The 24,973-nt window shown below is 34.3% G+C and overlaps 1 protein-coding gene across 2 annotated transcripts in view; it reads right to left on the reverse strand.

Moving 5' to 3' along the window:
• The window catches only part of LOC131440613 (synapsin), a 139,701-nt gene that overhangs the window by 88,406 nt on the left and 26,322 nt on the right, over positions 1-24,973 (reverse strand). Inside the window, exon 6 of one of the 2 annotated variants that reach the window (XM_058612049.1) lies at positions 9,193-9,527. In XM_058612049.1, the coding sequence (XP_058468032.1) occupies positions 9,193-9,430 (238 nt within the window). In that variant the 5' untranslated portion in view covers positions 9,431-9,527. Of the gene's footprint in view, positions 1-9,192; positions 9,546-24,973 lie in introns of both variants that reach the window. The other variant, XM_058612050.1, reaches the window with a different exon arrangement.

The raw sequence follows: 24,973 nt of genomic DNA on the forward strand, positions 1-24,973 counted from the left end.
TTTCTATGGTCCTAAAAAAGTATAGATTCTTGTCAAATTGGACAATTTTTTTCATTACCCTTCCTGTTAAGGAAACTTACTACGCTACTTCCTCCATAAAACACCATATGAACATCTCAGAAAAGCAAGAAGTATTTCTGCCAAGTTTGGTGGCAATCCGTTAAGTAGTTCCGGAGTTATGCCGTTTTAAATAGTTCACCCCCTTTTAAAAGGCACTTGCTTCATCCACCCACGTATAGCCATATATAAGATATGCATAATGATTCTAAGGTCTTAAACACGTACCGATTCTCGTCAAGTTATATGACAGAGTTATGGCGTTACAAACAAACAAACTTACATCCATTGATATATAAGAGGGCCTCCCAAAGTGGATTTTTGCGAGGATCGACGTAAACGAAAACTGACTATGGCGGTCAACCAGGTCTAGAAATCGACCTCCTATTGTTTGATATAAGTTGTTATTTGAAATGTTCAAGCTAAAAGCTAAGTATTTTACATAAATATTGAAAAATCAAGAAATGGAATTTCCAAAGGAATTTGAGAATGGGGTCGTCAATTGATGAGATAACTAAGTTGTTGTTGTTGTTGTTGTTGTTGTTGTTGTTGTTGTTGTTGTTGTTGTTGTTGTTGTTGTTGTTGTTGTTGTTGTTGTTGTTGTTGTTGTTGTTGTTGTTGTTGTTGTTGTTGTTGTTGTTGTTGTTGTTGTTGTTGTTGTTGTTGTTGTTGTTGTTGTTGTTGTTGTTGTTGTTGTTGTTGTTGTTGTTGTTGTTGTTGTTGTTGTTGTTGTTGTTGTTGTTGTTGTTGTTGTTGTTGTTGTTGTTGTTGTTGTTGTTGTTGTTGTTGTTGTTGTTGTTGTTGTTGTTGTTGTTGTTGTTGTTGTTGTTGTTGTTGTTGTTGTTGTTGTTGTTGTTGTTGTTGTTGTTGTTGTTGTTGTTGTTGTTGTTGTTGTTGTTGTTGTTGTTGTTGTTGTTGTTGTTGTTGTTGTTGTTGTTGTTGTTGTTGTTGTTGTTGTTGTTGTTGTTGTTGTTGTTGTTGTTGTTGTTGTTGTTGTTGTTGTTGTTGTTGTTGTTGTTGTTGTTGTTGTTGTTGTTGTTGTTGTTGTTGTTGTTGTTGTTGTTGTTGTTGTTGTTGTTGTTATTATTATTATTATTATTATTATTATTATTATTATTATTATTATTATTATTATTATTATTATTTTTATTATTATTATTATTATTATTGATTAATATTATTATTATTATTATTATTATTATTATTATTATTATTATTATTATTATTATTGCATTATATCATATTATATTGTATTATATTATTTTATATTATTTTATATCACAGAGAACAGATATCCAACAGACATTCATGCGGGAAAAGTCGTGTGCTACGGTGATTTTTAACGGTTTTTTAACATGTATGTTTACACAGCTTTTTAAAAAGGTTGCACTAGCTTGGATGTCTGTTCTCTGTAGTTATATTATAGTACTAGCTAACCCGTCGAACTTACGACGAATTCGTATCCAACACATTAACAGATCGGCTGAAAAGTTCGTATCGTTTCTATGAGAGGGAGCCACTAGAATTAAATCCATACCATTTTCAGTTAGTACCAACATTTAAAAGATACGTGTATAAATTTGACAGCTGTCTGATTATTAGTTTGTGAGATATTGCATTTTTAGTGAAGCTACTTTTGTTATTGTGAAAAAAATGGAAAAAGGAATTTCGTGTGTTGATGGAACACTACTTTTTGATGAAAAAAAGTGCCGCCGATATAAAAAAAATGGCTTGATGAGTGTTATCCAGACTCTGCACCGGGCGAAGCAACAATTCGTAAGTGGTTTGCAAAATTTCGTACTGGTCATATGAGCACCGAAGACGACCAACGCAGTGGACGTCCAAAAGAGGCTGTTACCGATGAAAACGTGAAAAAAATCCACAAAATGGTTTTCAATGGCCGTAAAGTGAAGTTGATCGAAATAGCTGACACCCTAAAGATATCAAAGGAACGTGTTGGACATATTATTCACGAATATTTGGATATGAGAAAGCTTTGTGCAAAATGGGTGCCGCGTGAGCTCACAATCGATCAAAAACAACAACGAAAAACCATGCTGAAATTGAACGAATTGGGCTTCGAAGTGCTCCCTCATCCACCGTATTCTCCAGATTTGGCCCCCAGTGACTTTTTCCTGTTCTCAGACCTCAAGAGAATGCTCGCTGGTAAAAAATTTAGAAGCGATGAAGAGGTAATCGCTGAAACTGAGGCCTATTTTGAGGCAAAGGACAAATCGTACTACAAAAATGGTATCGAAAAGTTGGAAGATCGCTATAATCGCTGTATCGTCTCTAATGGCAATTATGTTGCATAATAAAAACGAATTTTGGCAAAAAAATGTGTGTTTCTATTAAACGATACGAATCAAGATCATAGTAGAGAATTTCAAGAAATTCATCAAGAAATAGTAGAGAAAGCTGCCATTGCGTTTTTCAACAATGGCTGTTTCCCGGAGATTGTTTGTATAACCTTAAACTAATTGTTTCGACATATGAGATGAACGGTGGAGCAGAGATGACCGAGATGAATACTTGAAATTGATTCCTCAATTTTCCAAAAGCGACTTCTGATGATATTACTTAATCTTGTTTTGATGAATGTTCGTAGCATGACAATCACAGGATCAATTTCCGATTAACAATTTAGTGATGAAATAAGAAATTATTGAACATTCAAAAGCTCAAATTATCATTTTATTAAATATTGCACCCATTAACTTTGACATGAACACTGCATTCGTAAAATAATTGTATCAATAGTCGTCTCACCTCATCATTCTCATCATTTCAATTAGTACTCGATCTACAATTAACGAATGGCGTTGAGTTCGGAGTTCGGAAAGAATTATATGAAAAAATGTGCAATTTTTCTGATCTAGCGGAGTGAATATGAGGAGTGATTATACCAGTATTCTTCTTATCGTTCAAGCCAATGCATAAAACAGTAGTAATAATGGTTTTTGAATGCCACTATTACTCCTCCAGATATGGTATTCACGATTTGCATTTAGTAATTGGTCAAGTAATACAAAGTTCGAAAAATGGAATGATTTAGCTCAAGCAGCTTACAAATGTCATGATATCATAAGCAGCCTAAGCATCCTGTAATCCACCCTTAAAAATTTACTCGAAGCGGCTGAAGGAACTTAAGCATGCTAAATAAGTGCATCAGGGTATCGTACAAGCAAATGACTGGATGATGGAGTCGATTGTCAACCTGAGTCACGTGGGGGAAGCTTTGTGTTTCTCCCTGGAGGTCTGAAATGAGTAAGACGCACCCTTCTAACAAACGAACCATCAGGCGGGTTTAAGCTTGTATAACAAAATTCTTTATTATATGACCGAATGTTCTTGCTGGAAGGCGCCGGGTCCTCAGAACTCATTTTGGCCTTCTTAACTATAACTGCTTATATGAAAGCTATCTGATAATCAAATTCGGATCTACTGTAAGTCTACTCGCATACACTGGTAATGCCTTGAACTGATGGTGGCTTCACACATACATACATACATAAATATTGATCAGCAATTTACGGTAAGCGTTCCGATTACAAACAGTTTATCTGCAGGGTGGCTTTGACAGACACTTCAAAGCACTGGCACGACAATCCGAAGTAATACGGAATGTTGCCCTTCATTGAAATTAAGTGATCGCGCCAACAAACAGCTCCACCACCAGTTTTATAAATTATACATTGAAAAATCTGGATTTATTTCGGCAAACGATTCATCAACCTGAAATAACACAGATTTAATATAAATTTAAATAAAATTTATAAAAAACAGACAAAACAAGTGATTTTATTTATTTATTGTTAAGACGAAATGTTTTAGAAAGAATTATATTACTTACTGAATAATTCGAAACACGGAGCATCCAAACATTGAACTTTGTTCAAATTTGACTCCAATTTACTCACTTTTATAGAATTCAACTAAAATGCAATATGGCGTGCCAGGTGTTTGCGTGTAACAATTGGATACGGCTTGATTCATGTGTTTCTTCATTTCGCACCACATGTTCAATTGAGTATGGACACCAAACAGCATACAAGTTTCCATTTTTTGATGTATAAATTGTGTTCAATGCCGTCAATTCAAATTGAAGAACGACTTTATGGAAAAAAGTTATTGACGAGAGCACGTTATTTTATGATTCGTTTTTCTTAAAATTCGTTTTCTTAAAATTCCAGAAATTTGAATCTCTATCTTCACGATGGATGTAATTATTGCTGTCACAATGCGCTGAACTTTCATCCAGAAACAAGATTTATGTGTGCAATGGAACAATTCAATTTGAATTCGAAGTATTACCAATGCCCGAAAAGAAAAATTTGCATCACCAGTTGGGGCCAGTTGTAGTCATACTTGTTGAATTTCATTAAATTAACCCAAACACAACTGTTACAAAAAGTACAAGATGCGAATATAATTTGGTAGGGTAACGGCACCCATCTCAACTCCAGTAGTCATTTCATATGCGAAAACTAATTGTCAGTGTGAGATCTGCTATCTCAGTTCGATAGATTGACTTTCAGCAAAGACATCATATTAACAAGATATCCAGCTCTCACATTTCCCGGACTAATCATTGGCAACATCCTTTCTTGCGAGCATGGCGCCCTCAGGCGAGCCATATCGAATCTCATACATAAAAGTAGCGGAGCAAAGCAAAGTCTTGGCATTACATTCCTTTTGTGGAATTTGGCCTTTCTATTTCAACAGACTTCGCAGCCGATTCTTTGTGTACAGAATCATTGCATGGCTAGTACTATGGATTCTACTGACTCTAAAAATCCTTCCAGGTCGGGGCTCGAACATACGACAACTGGCTTGTAAGACCAGCGTGTCTGCAGTAGCGGAGAGAAATGTGAAATTCGTGCGCGCCAAAATAGCTGCACAGCGCACCCGTACAATTGACGTGATATGTTGAATGTGATGCCGTGCGATGGCGTTGCTGAACTGAAGATTGATTTCGCTCCATACTGACAGGGTTTGCTTTCAGGGTAAGTTGAAAATATGTGTGTTCGCTTCGAGTTTTCGCATCGCTATAACAGTAGTATTGAATCATTTTCGAACTATTTCTGTCTGTGGTATTGCAGCTGTAGGTACAGAAATAAGGGGAACAAGTCGAACTGAGTCGAATGGTATATAACACTATGGGTCTCCGAGGCTCCATTCGAAAGTCGTTTTTTCAGCAATTCTAATACCTTTCTATAGAGAAAGACAAAACAGGTACTCCTTTCAATTCGTCTTCTAACGAAAACAATTTATTGCCAGGTAGATCAACCTCGTCATCATCTTCTTTTAATGACAGAATTGAATTTGCTTTTATAACAGGTAGACAACTACCACTTAATTCTTCTAATGTAAACAAACAAAAAACAGGAACCCCTTCCAGTTCATCTTCTAACGAAAAAAATTATTAGGAAGATCGGCCAACTCATTTTCTTCTAGTGGCAGTTACACTAGCGTAGCAGGTAGATATCTACCTACAAATATTCCTTCAATGCCATTCACTTTTTGAAGCATTTCAAGTGGGATGGCAATTTGCAAATAATATTATAATTAATTTGAAATTCAGCAGTGATGTTAAATAATTATATGATGATTTTAAATAGGAATGCTCAATCATTAAAATCGAGTGAAGACGAATTTTATAATTTTCTCGAAGCTCACCAAATTCATATTCAGAAACATTTCTTAAACCAACTGTCAAATTGAAAATCAATCCACATTATGTGGTTCATCGATTTGACAGGTTTACTGGAATGGGTGGTGGAGTTGCCATATTTATCCAACGGCAAATTAAACATCGAATTTGACCTTCTTTTAATACTAAAGTTAATGAAAGCTTGGGAATCGAAGTTGAAACCATTCATGGAATTTATTTCATCGCTGGAGCATATTTGCTATTCCAATGCACCGGCGAACAATTAAATTTCTTTAAAGGCGATTTGCAAAAACTTGCAAGATATCGATCGAAATTTTTCGTAATAGGGGACTTAAATGCTAAACATGCCCAGTGGAATTGTAGACAAAATAAGAGTAATGGTAAAATACTTCATAATCAACTCTCAGCTGGTTACTTCACAGTTCTTCATCCCAGTACTCCTACTTGTTTCTCTTCCATGAAAAACCCGTCTACAATTGATCTGGTTCTAACAGATCACAAAGTCACATTTGTAGTGAACCAATTACACATGCTGACTTTGACTCAGATCATCTTCCAGTAACATTCAAACTTTCCAACGAAGCTATAATTAATTCAATTAGTTCTATATTCAACTATCATAGAGCTAATTGGTTGGATTACAGATCTCACATTGAAAACCATGTGGATCATGAAACTATTATAGAAAATTCTGCGGACATCGACACAGCTATTGATAATTTGAATCATTATATTATCGAAGCTAGAAATCTTTCAGTTCGCAAAGCTCAAACTAAATTACATTCTCCTATCATCGATGACAATCTTCAACTGCTCATTCGGATGAAGAATGTTCGTCAATGACAATATCAACATTCTCGTGATCCTGCTATGGAAAACATAGTTAAGGATTTACAAGAAGAAATTAAATATAGATTTACTCTTTAGCGAAATGAAAATTTCGCTAAAGAAGATGAACAAATTAAACCATATTCTAAACCTTTCTGGAAACTTTCTAAGGTAGAAACCTCAGAAACCATTCCTGCTCTCTAAGAAGCAAATCAAATACTTCTTACGAATGGCGAAAAAGCTAAAGGAATCCAGGCAAAGTGTAATAAATATATTAAATGTTTATATTTTCTCTTAAACAAAAATTCTAAGCTCCTGTCTAAAACACAAATTATTAATTTATAAACAAATTTTCAGACCAGCCATGCTTTATGCAGTACCAATTTGGTCAAGTTGTTGTTCCACCAGGAAGAAAATGCTTCAAAGAATTCAGAATAAAATTCTGAAAATCATGTTGAAGCATCCTCCCTTGTTTAGTACAAATGAGTTACACAGACTCACAAATATAGAACCATTAGATGTAATGTCACATAATATTATAAGCAAATTCCGACAAGAATCGATGTAATCTTCAATTGAATCAATTCGCTCTCTGGAATAGTTAGTAAATTAGTATATAAGTTCCTTTTCTCCTTTACACAATACAATTTAGAATTTTCCCTACACAAAAATCTCAGAATTGCGGAAGCAAATGATGTCCTCATGGTAACAACCAAATCATATATATATATATATATATATATATATATATATATATATATATATATATATATATATATATATATATATATATATATATATATATATATATATATATATATATATATATATATATATATATATATATATATATATATATATATATATATATATATATATATATACATATATATATATATATATATATATATATATATATATATATATATATATATATATATATATATATATATATATACATATATATATATATATATATATATATATATATATATATATATATATATATATATATATATATATATATATATATATATATATATATATATATATATATATATATATATATATATATATAGATATATATAACAGGGCTGAAAAGTCACCACTTGTGGCTGAACACCCAATATAAATCTTAATAATTTAATTTTAACTCATATTGCAATAAATAGTTTTTTAAAAAGAAAAAAAATGCTTCTTTATCATTTCAATAAAACCACTGGAATTCCAATTTAATTAATTTCCTTTTTTAAGTTAAACTCCTTACTCTTCCATGAGTTAAACCAATAGCCAGTGATGGACAAACCTGAAACTGTTATTAGATCATATACAAAATAAATGTTTTTTTTCTTCTTTAACGTACTTAGCAAATCGTTTGACAACAACAGTGTTTAGATGAACTAATGAATACCGAAATACTAATATGATATTTAAGGAAACTAGTAGTAATATGTTTTATTAAATACTAGCCGTTGTGACTGTGTTCGAAATATATTAGGTTTAAAGTTTTAACTTACACTGAGCTAAATTTTCTTTTTCACATTATATGATATTCTGATGATTTTGCACTATTAGCATTTCCAATAATAGTTACAAGATGTGTTCAACATCATGTCAAATATATGAGATAATCTTATGAAACACAAAACCCTTCTTAACGTTATTTTTACAAGATTTCCATATAACGAATGAAATTTCCAGTCTAAGTCAAATTTATTGGCGCGTCTTATAACCATTACTGGATATCCGCACAACATACATTGGAACAATTTATGAAGCGCATATTATATTCACTTCGAATTTATTTATATAGGTTCATATATACCATATGACTAGTTTTATAAAATTTATATATATATATATATATATATATATATATATATATATATATATATATATATATATATATATATATATATATATATATATATATATATATAAATATATAACTTTCAATGGAAGTCATACGAATAGCAGATATTTCCCCACTACTACTTTTCTTTGAGGATTCAAGCTATACTAGTATTCCATTCGGTAAGGGAGCACCTCATGATATTTGCGAAAGAGAAGTGAGATCCCGAGACTGAAAATAAAAAAAAATGAATCTTACTAAACAGATAGAGTAATGAAATGTACCGGATATATATTTCATGGTCCGTTAACACATATCCTTGAACGAAGTTGGATGAGCTGTCTTGTCAGCGATTTAAAATTACATTGAGATGCGAAACTTCCTGAAAAAAAAATGGTCTGGAGCAGTTGATGAATATCGAGGACACAACTATTCACGACTTTCATCGGATTTCCATATAAATTATATGGGATATTTTTATAACTTTCATTATGATAACGTCCATTTAGATTTGACGTACACATTAAATAAAGATTATAAGTTTCCATATAATTTCTATGAATTATATTCTGCATATGATTCATATGATAAATCTAATGAATATAAATAAGATTTTCATTTCAGTGTATGAAATAGATGTGTTTATGGAAAAAAATTAATATAACAATTTAAGGAAATGTAAAGTTTTTGAACATGTTTCTCATTATCTCTGGATCAACTATGCCTTTTCAAGAATCCTTATAATATAGATATAAACTATATACAATATTGTGTCACGTACCTATGATAGACGCACCCTGGTCTCGCGCAGCTCCTGTCAAAGACTGAACACGTTGCAATAAGCTCTCTCGCGATTTTGCAGGACTAGATGGAGCACTAGTTCCACGTTGTGGACCTTTACCGAAACTCAATGAAAGCTCTGGTGCACCGGTGGGTGGAGCAGAACTGGGAACTGGCCCAGGTGACACAGCCGTCCCAGGTGCTGGTGGCGGCGGAATGTTGGGTGGTCCACCCGGCATAGGTTGCTGCTGTAACGGCTGTTGGGGTCGTGCTGCTGGTGGTAAATCTTTCGGATCCACATCTTCACATTCGGAGGAAAGATCTCCAGAACTGAATCTACCAGGTAAAAAATCACTATAGAAAAATACCATGCAAAAGTATCTGCTCTATACATATGTTTAAGAATTGTATTGATATATATATATATATATATATATATATATATATATATATATATATATATATATATATATATATATATATATATATATGTGTGTGGGCATTTCAATGTGGGCTTCTGTTAATGTTCATTACTGTTTTGTGCGATAAACATTGAGAGTTGGTGTAATTTCGTATCAATATGGTACATGTAAATACAAAATCTGTCATTCTTTTTGCGTTTTTGGGTTGCAGAAAATAAGCTATATATCGGTTATTTCTTGTTTTGATTTAGTAACAATTTCTAGATTCAAACAGAGTTTTCGTCATTTGTTGGAATTGTCGCGTCGAATTTCATATTTTTATCGAAGTTAGAAATCATAATATCATATTTTCAAATAGTTTTCAGGTTGCGTTCAATAATAATGCGCATCGCGTAGCCACATTGCAACCTTTTCGTTTGCTTTACGTCAAAAATTAGGCCAGTTGAAGATAACAACATAGTTAGTGGAACAGTTTATTGGAAGCGGAATGGATTGAAACAAACTAACCGATTCGGAAATAATAAATATCTTGCTTTGTTGTTTCAAGAAACAATACTTTAGTATAGAATCAGATGTTCTGCTGTCACTATTTCAATAAAATACATTTCTGTGAAAAGCCAAAGGTAAATTAACTTTTCAGCGTGTACAAGTGCGAACGATGTTTATTATTGTCATAACCCGAGTAGAGTGCAAGATCAAAAAGAAAACTCAATTTGATGTTGTGCTGTTCGTATACATCGATTAATTTGCTATCGTTTTGGTAGTTTTAACAGTTAAAAGATCAAAATCGAAGACAAAAAAGTTCTGTGTGACATCAAACTCAAAACTAGTGCTCTCAGTGAAAGCACATTGAAAACTTAATAAGATGTAGATTTTCTCGAAATGATACGTCACGAGAATAAGCTAAAAATACACTAGCCAATAATGGTCAGGGATAGTATACATTTAGGCGATTTACTCGCAAGCAAAAAAAGGATTGTATGCAACCCACTTCCAACAACACGGAGAGAATCCGGTTTCAAACTTAGGTGATTTGGAATGCGAACTTTTTGCGAGTAGACGGAAAATATAAGTTAATTTCACTTTTATGACAAGCAGTGTTGTTTCACAAAGTTGAATGCAGGTAGTTTCTATCAGTCTCGTTGCGTCGCTTCCATCCCGCATCCACCGTGAGTCTTTTCGGGATAACTAACACCAGATTTCTTTTTTTTGGAGCAGTTATCATCTCAATGGCCAATACTCTCAGGATTTGTATCATTTGATGAATAATGTATCATCCGCTGCAAATGATTCAATCATTGTCCTTCAGTAGAATTTTCGAAGCATCATGCTGAAATTTGATTTATTTAAGGTTTTATTGCATTGTCAAAAATTTGATCTATTTGTTTTGTGCGAAATATGGCTGACATGAAACATAGCCTTAAATTTTAATGACTAACATTATACGTTAAGATACAGACTCCCATATGAAGAGTATGGAGTATGGTCAAGTTGAACAACGACAGTTAAATGAAGCATTCCCTGCTGTACGGTTGATTCTGGGAGATTTCAATTCACAGGGACTTAACAGATCGGCTGAAAAGTTCGTATCGTTTCTATGAGAGGGCGCCACTAGAATTAAATCCATACCATTTTCAGTTAGTACCAACCTTCAAAAGATACGTGTATAAATTTGATAGCTGTCTGATTATTAGTTTGTGAGATATTGCATTTTGAGTGAAGCTACTTTTGTTATTGTGAAAAAATGGAAAAAAAGGAATTTCGTGTGTTGATGAAACACTACTTTTTGATGAAAAAAAGTGCCGCCGATACCAAAAAATGGCTTGATGAGTGTTATCCAGACTCTGCACCGGGCGAAGCAACAATTCGTAAGTGGTTTGCAAAATTTCGTACTGGTCATATGAGCACCAAAGACGATGAACGCAGTGGACGTCCAAAAGAGGCTGTTACCGATGAAAACGTGAAAAAAATCCACAAAATGATTTTCAATGACCGTAAAGTGAAGTTGATCGAGATAGCTGACACCCTAAAGATATCAAAGGAACGTGTTGGACATATTATTCACGAATATTTGGATATGAGAAAGTTTGTGCAAAATGGGTGCCGCGTGAGCTCACAATCGATCAAAAACAACAATGAATTGATGATTCTGAGCAGTTTTTGGAGCTGTTATATCGAAATAAAACCGATTTTTTTCGTCGATATATAACAATAGACGAAACATGGCTCCATCACTTCACTCCGGAGTCTAAACGACAGTCAGCTGAGTGGACTGCACGCGATGAACCGAACCCAAAGCGTGGAAAGACTCAACAATCGGCCGGTAAAGTTATGGCGTCTGTATTTTGGGATTCGAATGGTATAATTTTCATCGACTACCTTGAAAAGCGAAAAACCATCAACAGTGACTATTATATAGCGTTATTAGAGCGTTTGAAGGACAAAATTTCAAAAAAACTGCCTCATTTGAAGAAGAAAAAAGTTTTGTTTCATCAAGACAATGCACCGTGTCACAAGTCGATAAAAACCATGCTGAAATTGAACGAATTGGGCTTCGAATTGCTCCCTCATCCACCATATTCTCCAGATTTGGCCCCCAGTGACTTTTTCCTGTTCTCAGACCTCAAGAGAATGCTTTAGAAGCAATGAAGAGGTAATCGCTGAAACTGAGGCCTATTTTGAGGCAAAGGACAAATCGTACTACAAAAATGGTATCGAAAAGTTGGAAGATCGCTATAATCGCTGTATCGCCTCTGATGGCAATTATGTTGAATAATAAAAACGAATTTTGGCAAAAAAATGTGTGTTTCTATTAAACGATACGAACTTTTCAGCCGAACTATGGGGTTCTGCTTACAATGATAACAAATCATCTTTAGTACATAATGTTTGCGACAATTTCAACATGACAATATTAAATATGGGTAGCATGACACGGAACCCAAAACTTCTCGCACGTCCCAGTGCATTAGATTTATCTCTTTGTTCGACTTCAGTTCCACTGGATTGCACCTGGAACATATTTCCTGATTTACACGGTAGCGACAATTTACCAATCACATTTAAATTAGCAGTAGCAATTGCAATGTTAACCTGCCTAAAGAGAGAGTTTCTATTCCGGCCTCGATATCGCATCAACAGTCTCTCAGAGTCTGGGAGTGGCGCATAACTTGCTGACTGCAAAGAGCTAAGACATTCGTAAATACGATAAATATAAATATTTATCCGCGATTTTCAAATATACTAGAAGTTTTCAATTATACGCTTGATGACAATACGTGAAAAATGTTTTTTTTTCGTTTTTTTTTGTAAGGTTCTATAGTCAGTAAGTGTTTAAACTCAAGAAAATTGATTTTTTCCCTAGCACCTTCAAAGTATATGGAAAATGTCAAAAGCATCACTATTTCGCTATCTCGTGATAAATACTCTAATTCGACTCTTCAATAGTACCTATATAGATTATAAACCCTATAATAAATGCTGCAGAACCTAAAAGTCTTGATTAAAACTACACATACGGACGACGTAAATGTATTATACTTGCAACAATGCATGAAAAACACAGAGTATATTTTATTATTATTTCAAAAGTTTATCTATAGATTGTTTACAAGCTCTTTACTCATTCAAATGGATTGAGAACGGGAGCGGGTCATATCGCCGAAAGCCATTTTGCCGAAAGTCGTTTCGCCGAATGCCATTTCGCCGAAAGTCATTTCGCCGAATAGGTCATTTCGCCGAAAGTCGTTTCGCCGAAAGTCGTTTCGCCGAAAGTCGTTTCGCCGAAAGGATCATTTCGCCGAAAGGGTCATTTCGCCGAAAGGGTAATTTCGCCGTAAGGGTCTTACCTCCTGCATGTTATGTCTTCTGTATAACTGATGTGGCGCAACCACATAACCGAAGCCAAGATGGCTCGGCGGCCGAGCCGACGCCAGCTGAGTCGGCCGCCGACCCGCCGTCGGAAGCGGCGGCCTCTTGCATACAAACCTGTAACCGCCTCGTTTCCCCGGTCTACTCAAAGTTAGGTTTCTTTGCTTTAGTTAGGTCAACAAGTTTTCTTGGGAACTACTCTCTGAGGTTCATGAAGCAATCTTTATTCAAGAGAACAACAATCAATCATTTTTAAAGAAGTACAATGGTAGGTCATCAAAACGGGCATTAACGCTATCATCTTTCGTTTGTCTTTAATTTAAATTAATTCTTATTATGATTTCAAGACGATTTCAGGATTCGGCGAAATGACCCTTTCGACGAAATGGCTTTCGGCGAAATAGCATTCGGCGAAATGGCATTCGGCGAAGTGACCCATTCGGCGAAATGACATTCGCGAAATGACTTTCGGCGAAACGGCTTTCGGCGAAATGACCCTGAGCCATTGAAAACGTATCGGCATCTCAATTGGAAAAAATTGCAGAAATGTGGTCATATTATTCCAAATAAAATTTCGTATCACAAACATTTATTTTCTTCAGTATTTTTATTTGAAAATTCGAACTGCGCCAGTCGGAATCTAGCACCACATTGTTAAGATCTCGATCAAGAATTCGAACGCGATACGTAATGCCATAATTCGACTTCAAAAATAATCGTTTCGAGAAACTCGATTCATAATGACTAGATGCATAATGTCAACCCTGGTGTTATCTCGAAAAGGCTCAGTTACTTAACAAAATTATATATATATATATATATATATATATATATATATATATATATATATATATATATATATATATATATATATATATATATATATATATATATATATATATATATATATATATATATATATATATATATATATATATATATATATATAAATATATATATATATATATATATATATATATATATATATATATATATATATATATATATATATATATATATATATATATATATATATATATAAATATATATATATATATATATATTCATAAAACTTCTTATTCTCAGAATATCATCAAAATTTCCTTTGAATTTGCTAGTATTGTAGAAAAAGTAGGAAGTTGTGAAGGAAACTCATCAAGCCAACTCTAATTTCGGCGTAACCGCAACCTTCATGTAGAAACTTTGTTATAGAAGCATGCACATTTTCGAGCATTAGTCATCGCAACGATGTTGAAGAAACTTTGTTATAAAAACATAGACAGTTCCGGCCATTAGTCAGCGCAGCAATGTTGTAGAAACAAAGTTATTTTTTTCCACGGACACTAGTCACTGCCACTGGCATAGTGACAGTAGTCTCGGCTTTCGGTAGAACTTCGGGAGAAAGTCGGATGAACTTTCTACTTAGAATCACAAGCTCGGCTTGTACTAAAATCTTCGGGCTTCACCCGAAAGTAAATGTTAGGAGCTAAAAAACCCATAGTTGGGAAGAGTTAGGAGGTAGTCAGTCTCAGAGTGTTCGCGGAAAATATCCGTTAGTCTCGGGCGTCGGCCCGTAGAAAAGTTAGTTGGTCGGTTCCAAAGAGTGGACGGTAAATAGCCGTTAGTCGGATAGTCAGGCTCAAGCCATTAATCGGAGTTCTTGCACAGCTGATCAGTTCCGAAGCGCCAACGTGATACGCGATAACCGATCGTGACTAGCGGGTTCAACAAAGTGGCTATCACGATGAGCGGTCGAAACTTGACTAAAACAAGCAAAAGTTGATTTAATCGCGCGCGAGTGTTCTGAAATTAAGACTTGCAGTTTTGTTTTGTTATCTGTGTTCTCATCTCACCAGAAGAAAACAAGTGAATCAATTAGCTTTTGTTGTAGGTAGATTAAGGTAAAAGCAGAACGAAAAGTGTAAAATTTCTGGTATTAAATTGATCCAAAAATTTATTTAAGAGTGTAGCCAGTTAATTGAGAAGAAATAGAAATAAATAAACGTTCTAAAGAAGGAGAAAAATTTCTGACTGTGGGAAAGAAAACATCCCTTCAATCTTCGACGCACGCCGCTCGGACTGCGCGGCAATATAGGCTATTCGGATAAGTAGGCTATCCACAGTTCTTTAGATACCATTTTGAGCCATTAGAACGGTTGATTTTGTGTAATGTTACCCATGTCCACTTTTCATTGTCTTTTTCTCCGATGCAAGCTGGATGACGCAATCGCTCTTGTTTGAAGCGAAACTCGCACTGCAAATGTCTAACAGCAGATATGCTCACAGAAGAACTAGTTGTTTTTTTTTGCGTTTAGGCTTGAGGAACGGTTTTTCATATTCGCCATTGACTGAAGCATCTGTTGAATAATGTCTGATGTAGTTCCACTTTCTTGACGTAGATGGCAGTCTGCGCCATCTACGTCAAGAAAGTGGAACTCGATGTTTCTCTGTTCATGGAGTTTTATAGACTGAAGCTAGCAAGCGTGCAACATGGTATATTTAAAGATTCGGTTGAGTTTGATGTGTCGTGTTAGGACCTATTTTTTCACTGTTTAAACAACGTTCACATAATAACCATGGTATCAACAACAATCTTACATCTTTTTCTATTCGTTTCGTGAAAGAATTAGAGAAAATACTATCAGGTGTACAACTTTGCTTCCGCCGTTTTCCGATAGATGGCTGTACCGGCTGAGGCTGGTTAAAATACATAGATGATAAAGCATTTAAAGAGAGTGTGTACAGTGCCTAACGAATTGTCATCGCCGTTTCAGTGACAGTTGTTCTTGTTTTCGTATTATTCACGCTCGAAAATGTCTGTTTATGTGCCCAATTCTCGCCATTTGCGGGAAGTTTTACTTTTCTGTTACAATTCGAAAAAAATGCAACTGAAGCGCATTGAATGCTTTCAGAAACTTACGGTGATGCTGCTCTGAGTAAAAGAACGTGTCGGGAGTGGTTCAACGTTTTAAAAATGATGATTTCGATGTCGAAGACAAACATGATGGTGGAAGAGAAAAAACCTTCAAAGATGAATAACAATTTACTACGAGATCTTAAAACCGGGTGAAACCATCACAGGAGATCGCTACCGAACGCAACTGATGCGCCTTAGTCGCCCGCTAAAAGAAAAGCGGCCACAGTATCAAGAGCGACATGGCAAAGTCATCCTCCAACACAACAATGCTCGGCCTCACGTCGCAAAAGTTGTCAAAAAGTACCTGGAAACGCTGAAATGGGAAGTCTTGCCCCGCCCGCCGTATTTCCCAGATGTTGCCCCTTCTGACTTCCACCTATTCCGTTCAATGGCACACGGCCTGGCAGATCAACATTTTCAATCCTTCGAAGAATTGGAAAAATTGATTGCTTCATGGATAGCGTCAAAAAAGGACTCCATTTTTTTGAGCCGGGATCCGAAAATTTCAAGAAAGATGGGAGAAAGTTGTCGCTAGCGACGGACAATACTTTGAAGAATACATCTGTAAGCACTTTTTCTCTATAAAGCTTTGAAATTTGAAAAAAAAACGGCGGAAGTACAGTTGTACACCTAATAAAACAGGGAAAAGTTATTAAAAAATCGTGATTATGTCGTGAAATGCTGAGTATAGTATAGTATAGTAAAGAAAGACGTAGTCCTACGTCAAAAAGTTTATCCATGAACTAGTGTAACCCACATAATGAAGCTATTCTCTGATCGGTTAGGCCATGTCTGAGAAAACGAAGTAAGTTTTACCATTGAAGTTACTGCCGAAACCGGTGTAATCGAAGGTGGTTCAAGAAAAGTGAGTTACACCCATATTTGAATATATGGCTACAACCTCCGATCGTTAATCGGAAACCGGGAACCAGGAAAGCCGAAATTAATTTCTTTGGCAGTCCGTTTTGAGGTCAGTTTAGATTGTTTTGCATGTTTTGTTTCACCGCTTTTAGTGACGGTGTAAATATTTTAACAATCTACACCCTGTTACTTCGAAACTGGATGTTGGATCCGAATGAAATTCTGAAATTCAATCTAGGCCCACAAGACTTTCAATCGAACCTAAGTTTGTGAATATCGGACAAGCCTTCGCTGAGAGAAGTGAGTGAGATCCATTTTGGAAGTGAGTGAGATCCATTTTGATCCGGGTGATTTTCGGTGATTCCGGAATCGGTGACCTGGAACCAGGATAGCCGGAATCGGTTTGTTTGGCTGTCTACTAATAATGACTACCGATTAGAAAAGTTTTGAGTCGAATTTAAAATAAAATTTTCGTTTTTCACTTCAACGCTTTAAAAAACGGAAGATTTTTTTACACATTTTATCCCACAATTCCGGAACCGGAAGACGGTCAAAGTCATTCTGAATATTGGTTTTAGAGACAATGATTTTGTTTTTACTAGAGCTGGCTGATTTGCATCTCATACACTATTTAGATTAAACAAATCAAACGATCGATAAGCTCATGTTACTTTTGGATATGAAATTCATGCTATATAGGGTAATACTTTTGAGCCAGCAAAATAAAATATGCTTTGTGATTGAATTTTTATTGTTCGTATTGTCATTATAATTACACCGGCTGCATCGGGCTTCCATGCTTCGTGATGTACAGGAAATGTAAATAGTGCACATCTTTTCAAACAACTTTAATCCATCAAGACGCATCCACTTCCGGTTAAACCATCAACGAGTGAACACGTCGTATCGTGTTAGTGCGGTGAAAATTAGAGTATTTCGCGAGAAAGAAAGGATTTTCATGCGTACTTCGGTGACTCCACGTTGTCACACATAGCGAGGGATTCATTTGTAGTCCAGTGAAAAGAAAGTCCATTGGACTGTAAACGAAAGCTAACTGACGCCACCAGAAGTGAAGAAGAAAAAAAAGAAGACGCATCCGAAAATCTTTTGCATATCAGCCACATTCCCTTTCAAGTAATTATGATTTGTCTCAATGTGTTTTCAACCCCGAGCTTCGGTGTCGGTTTTCGTTTTCTTTATTGTGGTGTGTAAAAAATCGAACACGCGGTGTTCTTCATTCGTAGAGGTGTTTTCATCCTACGTACCAGCGCATACAAATGTTTAAAATTTTTCACACTCAGAACCCTGTAATTTCAGAACTGGAAGTCGAATTCGAATAAAATTCAGGAGATTTGTATAGGATTACAAGACCTTCCATTTGGATCTAAGTTCACGAAAATCGGTTCAGCAATTTCCGAGAAAAGTTAGTGCAAAAAATATTACATTCATGCATACACACACATACAGACATTTTGCGTACGAACTTGTTCTGTACACGCGGAACTTGTTCTGTACTTTCTAGTTACCAAAAGTACTACGCGTACTCTTAAGGTGAAATGTAGCGGAATGCGAAAATCGCGTTTTTGATCAATTATTCAAAAACAAGACCGATTTTCGAAAAACCAAAAACACTTAAGTTTTCGAAATCAAATTTATCATAACTAAGTATTCTTAGAATTTTGAAATTTTGCTTTGCCGAGCCGTAATTGGTTTTTGAAATGTATAAACGGTCACTGTTCCGTTCCACGGGGATGATTTTAGAATTGAAAAGTAGTGTTTGTAGCAGAATTTCACAAAGAATCTGAAAATGCAACTCAAAATTATAAAGTTTTAGCTAAAACAACCGAAAATTGAAAAAGTTTTTCCTAAACTTTTCTGCATTTTTTTTATTGCTTGCGCGCTGCAGTTTCGTATTGAGGTGGTGTGAGAAATGCACGGTGGGCACGGTGGCATTATATCGTGAGCAAAAATTACATATCAAATAATGACGCGAATTTATGCAGTATTGAATCCTTTACTTTCTAAGTAGCTGTCATTTATAATGCTAATAATTTCCAACTCTGTTGAGTTCAATGCATTGATGTTGCTGAAGCAATAATGCTTGGCTGTGTAATATCATACAATAGGTATTATTTTAGATTGCAGCAATTTTTATAGCAAAACTAAAACTTCAACATTGACAAGCTACTGAATGAAATGAATACAAGCCAAGTATTATCGTCCATTAACCTGATATACAAACAAAGTGATAAACATTGAGGGTCAGCTTCCAGCCAGTCAGCATGGAAAACTTATTGGAATTCATTGGTTTTTCAATTATTATGAATACAATGAATCAACGCTTGATTTTGCCTTGAAAGTCGATTGAATTGTAAGGAACCACGAAATAACTTTATATTCAATTTCGTGCCCCAAATATGTGCTTGAGAAAAGATTCACTAAATAATTTTAACTGCATGGTATGATGAACTATTAGTTATAATTGGAATGTATTCCAATAATGTAATCTAAGAAATTAGACATTTCTAGACTCATCATGCTATATAATTCCGAAAGTCGCTTCCGAAAAAAAGTTAATGGTGAATACTTTTACGTAAATTCTATCTCATTGGCGAGAAGGGCCTGGTGAACGACTGGCAAAGATATCGAAAATACTTGAATGTTCTCTTGTCTTCAATCGTTCTTTTGAAGGAGAATCCATGCTTCCTATTAAACTCAGTCTTATACATGGTTAGCAAGTTAGTCAATACATATGCATATAACCTCATGTTAATCATTCATAATTGCTCATGATTTATAGCTCTAGTGTAAGAGTAATCACTAACAATAATGATTGAATTAGCATATATTCAAAGTGTGAAGAATTCAAAAATCCATTACGTCCAGTCTTTTTTACAAGCCAATATAACGATAGGTACGCCCACTGCGCTCAATCATTGAAAAAAGTTCTTCTTTCTATGTGTCCGTTTTTCTTGGTACGCTTTGTGCGACGGTTCGTTCAACTGAAGCGGATAAAATTTTGCGCGCATTTTATGACGCTACATTTCACCTTAACACTCCTAATACCAAGCCTAAAAAAGTTACGCGGAGCACCAAGCCTCAAAAAAAGTTGAAACGGTAACTTTGAGCTATCATAGCTCAGTTGTTACTTGACCAATTTCGATAAATTTTACACCCTCGAATCTTGTGAAGTTTGTAGATTATTTTAAGTATGTCATTATTGACGATCGCTTAGGAAAAACTAATGAATATCTGATTTTTCCCGTTCCAAGTTTTTTTTTCAAGCTAAAAATATGCCCTATCTGCATTCATGCGGCACCTGCATAACGAATAGGATAATGAGAACTTCAACTTTACCGAGTCATAACTTTGTTGTTAGTCAACCGATTTTCGATATTTGTTCACCAGTAGAAAGGTACTACTTCCAGAAATAAAATGCACTGAAGAAAACGAAAAATAGGGTTGTCTACTCAAAGCTATAATGAAAACTTTAGACATATGACTTCAGAAAAGGTGAGACTGTTCACAATGATCGTTAATATCTCGGAATTCAAAGCGATGACCTATATATTTTTAAACATCAATCGATTGCTAGTAATACCAGCTACAATTTTCGCCCAACTATCATTCTTGCACTATCAAAAGAAAACCTTAAAAAATCGATGAATTTATAAATATATATGAATTTTTCATTTTTTTTCACATGTTTGTATATAACTCAAAAATTAAAGCGATGACATGTACATTTTTCTACTCCAAAATATTGGAATCATTACCAGAAACAATGTATTGATGAACAAAGCCATATTTTGATGTACATGGTATTAGGGTGGCTCTTAATATAAAGGTGATCCAAAAATTATTTTTCGGATGTGTTGAGATAGAGGACTATATCCTTCTGCAAAATTGTAGATAAACTTACATCGAGCAGCTTTGCTGAAGACACTATTGTGGTATCTCCAACGGTTGTAGTGTTACAGCTAGTTTTAAAGAGTAACTTAGGGTGTTCCTAAAAAACAGATATTGTACTGTAGCATTTTTATCTTTCACTTTTCGTATTAGGTATTTTTGAACATTGTTAAAACCAATTTTCTGATGACTGTCGCATTCAGGTAGCGTTTTCTGAACCGAAGTTATGAGCAAACCTAGTTCAAAAATGGGTTATTTTTAAACTGCTGTATCTAATATTGAGGCAAACGAAAAAAAATTCCGTTTCATGTATTTGATTGAAAATACTTTCGAGCATGTTTATAAAAAAGGCGGAGGAGATACTTTTTAAAAATGCTTAAACTGTGTTCAAACATACTCTAGTATCTGTACTGTAAGGCATTTATTAGCTACACATGAAAATATAATATTTTTGTCTTCTAGAGTGTTAAAACTAATTCAGGTGCATATTCGGGAAGATGAAGTTCACTCACATTTGTTTTTACTCTATTTGATAATGTTATCACAGAGATTATCTGACTTTAAAAGCAATCGTTTGAATACCTCCTCCTGATTAACTAAACGATAGAATTTTCCTATACTTGTGTATTGATTAATTTTGACTTTCTTGCCCTTCTTCACCGAACGTCGAGATCATGAGTCATCTCGATTCTATTTCAAATCGTCTCTTTGAGACTTTTAATTTTAAGATTTCAGAAATCGAGCGTCGAGTTCTGGTGTTATCTCGACGTTTCAGGCAATTCTAAGATATTTGATATAAAAAATAAAAAAAAAAATAAATAAATAAAAAATCCTCTCTTCGAGACTTTTAATTTTAAGATTTCCGAAATCGAGCGTCGAGTTCTGGTGTTATCTCGACGTTTCAGGCAATTCTAAGATATTTGACATAAAAAATAAATTTCCTATTTCGGTGAATTCAAAAAAAAATTTCCGAAATCGAGCGTCGAGTTCTGGTGTTATCTCGACGTTTCAGGCAATTCTAAGATATTTGACATAAAAAATAAATTTCCTATTTCGGTGAATTAAAAAAAAATTTTTTTTTGATGACACTAGATCTTATTGTTTCAGCCAATTTTAAAATATTTGAAAAAAATTTGCCCATTCGGAAATTTCATGTAAACCGGTGATTTTTCAAAATGGAAAATAATCAAACTTTCACCATTATCTTTACGTTTTGTCTTAGACTCGTCAGTGCATAGCAGTTTATGTTGAATTGTTATGCCACGTGCAGTTCAACATAAACAGCCGAAGTTAAACATAATGAAATTTGTTATGTACCCTAGCACAAACAAGGTTAATTCCTAAATTTCTTCCAACGTCGGCCGGCACTACTCACTCACCTTACGAAATTAAAGATGATTTTAAAATATTGGCGTTTATATATATATATATATATATATATATATATATATATATATATATATATATATATATATATATATATATATATATATATAATATACTACCATTATAATCAAACAGTAGGGTGCCAATATTTTTGAATCCAATGAAAAAAATCCAATCACAAAAATTATTTTATGTTCTTATTTAAAAAGTATTACCCTATATAGTATGGATTTCAGATACAAGAGTAACATAAGTGAGGGTTTCATTCAGTAAAAAGCATTCAAACGGAGAGGTTGTTTTTCGAGACGAAGACAACAGGTAGATTGGTCGGTTGGTGCTATTCGCAAAGGCTGCTGCAAAGCCAATATTCGAGGCGATTCCAGTTCCCCTGGAATAGTGGGACTCACTTTACTGAGAAAGATGGCCTAACCAATCTGAGAACTGTTTCATTCTGTAGGTCAGTCACGTACCCAGAGGGCGGGCCCGAGGGGCCATGACCCCTCCCGAAACCAAAAACATTTTATTATGTAGAATATCTCAGGCATGTGTTACAGAAATAACAAGACAGTAAACGTAATGAATTGTAATACAATATCTGTTCCAGTGGAAAAGTTTAAAGTGTATGTTAAAAACAGCCGTAAAAGCCGAGAATTAGGTACATAACCCAAGTAGCAATATAAAATTGTTATAATTTGCAAGTTTCACAATTTCTTCATATCGGTTATTTTTGTTAGATATGTTAGACAATTGATTCAACACGTTTTCAAGGGATGTAAAATTCAATCATATTACTGCTTGTGAAACCATCTCAAAAGCCTGAATGGATTAAGTTCCACATCCGGTTTTTCAACTGACTGTACGACAAGCATTTTCAATTCCGGTTTCCACTTAGCATATATTACTGTTGTGAAACATATGAAATAAGAAACTTGTTGCGCTTCATTCAAGAAAAGTGCGCTTTTACAATCGCATAATCGTTGCGAGAAGAGTTAATAAATTCTGTACTAGAACAATGTTTGCTACTTGGGAAGCTATCTTCAGTAACATTATTTTTTAATCTTTGGGCCTGAAATGAAATCCTGGGTACGGGCCTGCTGTGGGGTACACTAGTTCATGCACTAGCTTTCGTGGTTTTCAGAAATCATACAAAATTGTTTGAAGAATATCATTCATTCAGCATCATTACACCACTAGGTGTATAAAACAGGTTTTACTTAGTTTCGTGAGATTTTTTGTGCTAAATTCGTAATCCTACTTTTTCTGAATTGTAAAACAAGTAAATGATAGATTTTCCATTGGAATTTACAAAAAGAAAATTCAAATAATTTTCGCATTCTGTACATTCCGAAATAATTCTAAGCCGAAATTGTATAAAATTGTATAAAACCATTGAAATTATCTAAATTTTTTGAATTATCACAAAACTTATTTTATTACATCTCAATGAAATAGATGAAAACAATATGGATGGCAATTTAAAAATTTTGAAATTTTCGATCTTCTACAGATTTTTTTTATATTCTAAGGAAAACCTAGAAGAAAATCAGAATTTTAGTAGTTTTCAATTTCATTTGGGTTGTGCATAAAAATTGTTTAAATCTTTTGTGCAATACAAAAATATAATTATTTTTCGAGATTACCAAAATTTTTAAGATTGTCAGTAAAATCCAAGTTTCAGTTTTTTGTAAATTTTGTTCATAATAAATTTCCAACTAAAATAATAAAAAAATATATGTCAACTAATTTGAAATTTTTGTTTTGATTTTGTTTGGCAAAATTTTTCCAATAATAGAAATTCTCTGAATTTTTTGAGATTCTTTGAACGGATATGAGTAGAAAAATGTACATGTCATCGCTTTAATTTTTGAGTTATATACAAACATTATATTAACATATTTATAAATTCATCGATTTTTTAAAGTCTTCTTTTGATAGTGCAAGAATGGTAGTAGGGCGATAATTGTAGCTGCTGATATAAAAATCAGGTTCGAAACTGACTCGATTTTCAGTTCAACAACGTTAAAACTAGGTTCGAAACTAGCTTCAAACAAACGGTTTGACAGCAGTTAGGGTGGAAACTGGGTTAGGTTTGGTATCAAGCGAAAGCGACATAAGCGTGCTAGTTCAAGAACTGCGGGCGTTGCGATTTACCAGAAGCAAACAGTGCCTTGTGGCTCATAACATTTCAAAACTTGATGCTGTCTATGATGAGTTAAGTCAGTTGTCAGAAAAGTTAACTTAAGTTGTCAGAAAATGTGATATCTGGCTTCTTTCGCACTGTCGCGAAAATTTCTTCGGGTATTCATTAATAATAAATACATCATCGGGTTCGAACTACTGGTGTAACAGTGTGTCATTTTGACATCACTGATTTAGTATATAATCAAGTAGTAATAGAGATGTAGTTTTTCTCAACA

This window comes from Malaya genurostris, chromosome 1, assembly GCF_030247185.1.
Source record: "Malaya genurostris strain Urasoe2022 chromosome 1, Malgen_1.1, whole genome shotgun sequence".
NCBI classification, from domain to species: domain Eukaryota; kingdom Metazoa; phylum Arthropoda; class Insecta; order Diptera; family Culicidae; genus Malaya; species Malaya genurostris.